The sequence below is a fragment of the Rhinichthys klamathensis genome, unplaced genomic scaffold (genome assembly GCF_029890125.1).
Source record: "Rhinichthys klamathensis goyatoka isolate OS25496 unplaced genomic scaffold, OSU_Roscu_1.1 h1tg000369l_1, whole genome shotgun sequence".
In the NCBI taxonomy this organism is placed as follows: domain Eukaryota; kingdom Metazoa; phylum Chordata; class Actinopteri; order Cypriniformes; family Leuciscidae; genus Rhinichthys; species Rhinichthys klamathensis.
The window spans coordinates 3,020,072-3,024,250 of record NW_026606877.1 but is presented as its reverse complement, the minus strand read 5'-3'; the positions used below and the strand labels follow the sequence as shown (position 1 = coordinate 3,024,250).

Genomic DNA, 4,179 nt, shown 5'->3' with positions numbered 1-4,179 from the left:
TGTGCTGTCACATGCCGTCTCCTGGTTGGCTCTCTGCGAGCGGAGCTTCCCTATTGGCTGTGCCAGATTTGCTGCGCGGATCTTAGAGTTGAAAGGCTGAGAGAATCTCACCGCACATTTCAGTGACAGATCAGGTAGTCCAAATGTTGCCCACTGAAAAATATTTGAAGGTGGCCTAATTTACTTTGCAAAAAGCGCATTTTATCGCTCCAACATCCGTGGAGAGGAGAAAACTCAAGTCCTGGTGCTATAAAGACTGTTGGATATACACTTATCTTTTATTGGTCTGCTTTGGCAAGGTAAGTGTCTATGAAAAAGGAAGTCGGAATGATACATAAATAAAAAATAAATGTAGGCTACTGTAATAATAATAATAATCACATAGCCTACGTTTAATTGTTGCTTTAAAAAAATGTAAATTCAAGCTATGATAGCCTACGTTTTATTTCAACCACTTTGGATCTACTGAGGATAATCTAATTTGACTCTTTGAAACTCAAGTAGAAACTAGCCTACAATAATTAATTGACACGCTAATGAATGAGAAATATTTATAATACTTACTTCAAATAATTTACTATTTAGTCCTCATTTCTTCTAGACAGCATATTTTATTTACACGCGTCCTGAAAATGACGGATCTTTCGGAGTTTGAGATCGACGTGGAGGGCCTGGAAACGGAGAGCGATGATCAGGCGGTGTTCACCGGCACTGGCGAGGACGACGCGGCGACCAAAGAAGATGACAAGCCCAGCCGCTTAAACCTCGGCTCTGGAGACCAGCGCAAACTGAGCCGCACTCCGAAATGCGCCCGCTGCAGGAACCACGGCGTAGTGTCTTGTCTTAAGGGGCACAAGAGATTCTGCCGATGGAGAGACTGCCAGTGCGCAAACTGCCTTCTGGTGGTGGAGAGACAGCGCGTAATGGCTGCTCAAGTGGCCCTGCGGAGACAGCAAGCGACAGAGGTGAGTGCGCGCTAACTAATGCATCACTCCTCCATTTATTGTCATCAATATCAAATTGAGGAAACACAAAGTGAAACAAAACAGTTAACAGGCAGACTTTCTATATTGCTACAGAAAAAAATAAGTTACTTTTTAGAGCAAAATCTCATACAACCATGTATCATATAATTGTAGGACAAAAAGGGAATATCTGGGAAGCAAATACCAGTGGAAAGACGAAGTATCTACCAGAGACACATCCGTCCATCGACCTTGCTGGCAAAAAGTATTTTAGAAGGTGGGTAAAAAATAAAAAACAAACTGCATGCACAAATTGTGAACTCTTCCTCGCTGCTTATTTAAAGCTCAAAATTGATCTATCTGACTTTTCATCCTTTTCCCCTTCTTTTTAAAACTAATGTTCTCCTCTTTCTCTCAGCCTTTCTTGGACTTCTGTCCATTTCAAATTAATTCACTTGGTTCCTCTCTGGATATTTTCATGGCGTAAGCTCCTTTTAAATACAGCATGTTTAACTTACAATATTATTATTATATAATATAAAACAATTAAAAACAAAAACTGTGCATGATATTATTGATGACAAAATATATAATAAAAAAATCAGATTGAACAGAAATCACATGTTTTTGTTTAAAACAAATTTAGAAATTCTTCACAGTAAAATAAATCAACAGGAAACAAAGTGGCATAAATCTGCTCTGTTGTTCTATATAAATTGAACTGAATGTATTCATTCACAGGATATCGTCCAGTGCAAAACGACCCATATCTAGGAGCCGGTCCCGCTTTGCCCCCTCCTCTGAGCGACCGCATGAGGAAGAGACGAGCTTTTGCCGACAAGGAGCTGGAGACGATCATGCTGGAACGAGAGTACAAAGAACGGGAGCTTCTCGAGTCCAGCCAGCCCAGCTCTGCCTCACTCTTCCTTCCCGGCAATATGGTCCATGCTGCCGAGTACAACTCCTACAAGACGGCCTTCTCATCCTCCTCGGCCCCATCCACGGTTGAACCTTCTCCCAAAGATCTCTGTGGCTTTCTGCCTGGCTGTCTGGATCTCTCCCTGCAGTACGCAGCCACAGGGGGGACGACGGCTAACGTGGAGCTCATCTCCTCCAACGTTAGCGTAGCGACCACCTATCGCCAATACCCGCTCTCCCCTCGCTTCGTCATGTGGCCGCGGGGCAGCAGCAGTATTGGCGATGCCCTGTTATACCAGCAGTGTCTCTTGAACGCCACCGCAGTTCAGAACTTGAAACCCGGAGCTGTTTGGGATCCAAAGATGATGTGCTCCTCCGAGAGCCACCCGCCAGAGCACGAGGCAGCAGCGGCGTCCAGGCTCGAGGGATCTCGAGTGGCTCCAGAGCCCTGTGACCTCCAGCCGGGGCCCAGAGAGGCTCAGACAGGACTCGGCCAGAACGGAAGTGGCCGTTCAGCCTTCTCGCCTCCTAAGAGGGCGTATGGACAAGCTTTCCCAAATGTAGGGAGCCACGAGCATGTGATCAACAACATGAGCAAAGACGCTGCCAAGCACACGCTGTCCATGAAGCTCAACTCCTTCCATTCCCTCATACAGCAGACACTCAACGACAAGAATCCCGAGATGAACGGACCGTACTGTAAGGAACTGCTGGAGGAAGCGGCGAAAAAGTTCAGGGAGGGTACAGCCAAAGACGCAGTGGGACTCAAAAGCTCAGAAAGAACGGGAAAGGACTTTGTAGCAAAGCCGTGGAGCACCAAGGTCACCGCAGGAGAGTCTCTGTCGTTCTCAGTGGAGGCCATATTAAAAAGACCTGCGCTTTCTTTAAATCGGACATCCCAGTAAGGCTTCCTGCTAAAATAGTGATAATCATTTCAAAAGTACATGCTTGCTTTCTACTGATTGTATATTTATTCACACGGACACATTTGGACATTTAGAAAAAGAAATGTCAGAAAAATGACACTAGCATTAATCTAAGCAGTAATGCTGTTTTTTTCCCACACATCTGTATACATAAAACTGTACATACCATTTCAAACATGCATGTTGTACACTATAATACGTCATAATGTGTAGATTATTTAAATGTAAATGTTCATTTTTCTACTTTAAAAGTGTCAATAAAATGAAAGTTTTTAATATTTTTAAAATGTATCATGTTCCAACCATACTTTGGCATAGTGATATTATTTCAACAGAAAAGTAATTGTTATATTAATCTATTAAATCAAGGCAATAAAACAAGATGAAAAATATGAATACGACGTAAAAAAAAAAAATATATATATAGAATGACTGATACTTTTTAGCAAACAATTGCTGCTTGGGACGTTCACTTGTTATTAATAAGTTCATGGATTGTGGCTTAGAGCAAAAGCAGAGTCAATTTAAATATGTGCAAATACTGCAACTATACATGTGATTCTAACTCAGTTTAATTCTAGACAGATGACAAAGAGCTTTTTGTGTACATTGTTAGAGGCAACAATTTACATTGGCCATCAAGTTTATAGAGTAACTGTGTATGTTTATCTAAAATGATAAACGATTTTATCAACTTATTCCACTTTATGTGCAAATACGGAGCACCTGCTCAAGACATTAATTGTCTACATGTATCACAGATGTCGTTGAAGGAAACACGAGAAGTCCATAAATTGTGAAATACCTTTTACAATTCACTCTTTTTTTTTAACATTTAGCTTTAGCTGACATCAGATTATGCTGGGCCGTGTGTAAATGCAGCAATTGTATTCTGAAGATGATAGAGAATAAAATAAATAAATTGACAGCTAAAGCTAAAATGATACTTTACTACATTAAGGCTTGAATCTGCTTCCGTTCTATCATGTGAAATAAACCCTGAGCTTTATTTTTAGTCTGCCTATTAAATAGAAATTTCCATATGAAATAATTGTAAATGGACCTAATAAATGTTAACAATATAAGACTGAGACATAGTTTAAATGCTCATTGCACAGTTCATTGGTTCAGATGGAATCATTTCAGGCTTCAAATGGAGCAGGGAATAGTCTCTCAGGAAAGCCCTCTGCACGATATCTCCTAAATCACTGAGAATAGCATGAAATTATAGATTGACAACAGCTGTTCTGTTAGTCAAATTATGCTTTCTTAGGATGAACAGATCCTGGTAAGGAAATAAAGAAACTAATTTCAAGAAACGATCACATTGTCGGTATCACTATAGGTTGTTCTGTGTTCATTTTACCTGT

At 40.9% G+C, this 4,179-nt stretch overlaps 1 protein-coding gene across 2 annotated transcripts; it reads left to right on the top strand.

Annotated features, from left to right (window-relative positions):
• Positions 1-2,878, top strand: dmrt2a (doublesex and mab-3 related transcription factor 2a). Of its 2 annotated transcripts, none has more exons than XM_056233395.1 (4): positions 1-299; positions 606-965; positions 1,140-1,242; positions 1,707-2,878. In XM_056233395.1, exons 2-4 carry the CDS (start codon positions 633-635, stop codon positions 2,786-2,788), a joined length of 1,518 nt encoding a protein of 505 aa, XP_056089370.1. In that variant the 5' UTR covers positions 1-299; positions 606-632; the 3' UTR covers positions 2,789-2,878. The 2 variants fall into 2 exon arrangements, with proteins under 2 accessions (XP_056089370.1, XP_056089369.1); XM_056233394.1 differs by having other exon boundaries at positions 4-299; positions 602-965.
• Positions 2,879-4,179: the final 1,301 nt, after the last annotated feature.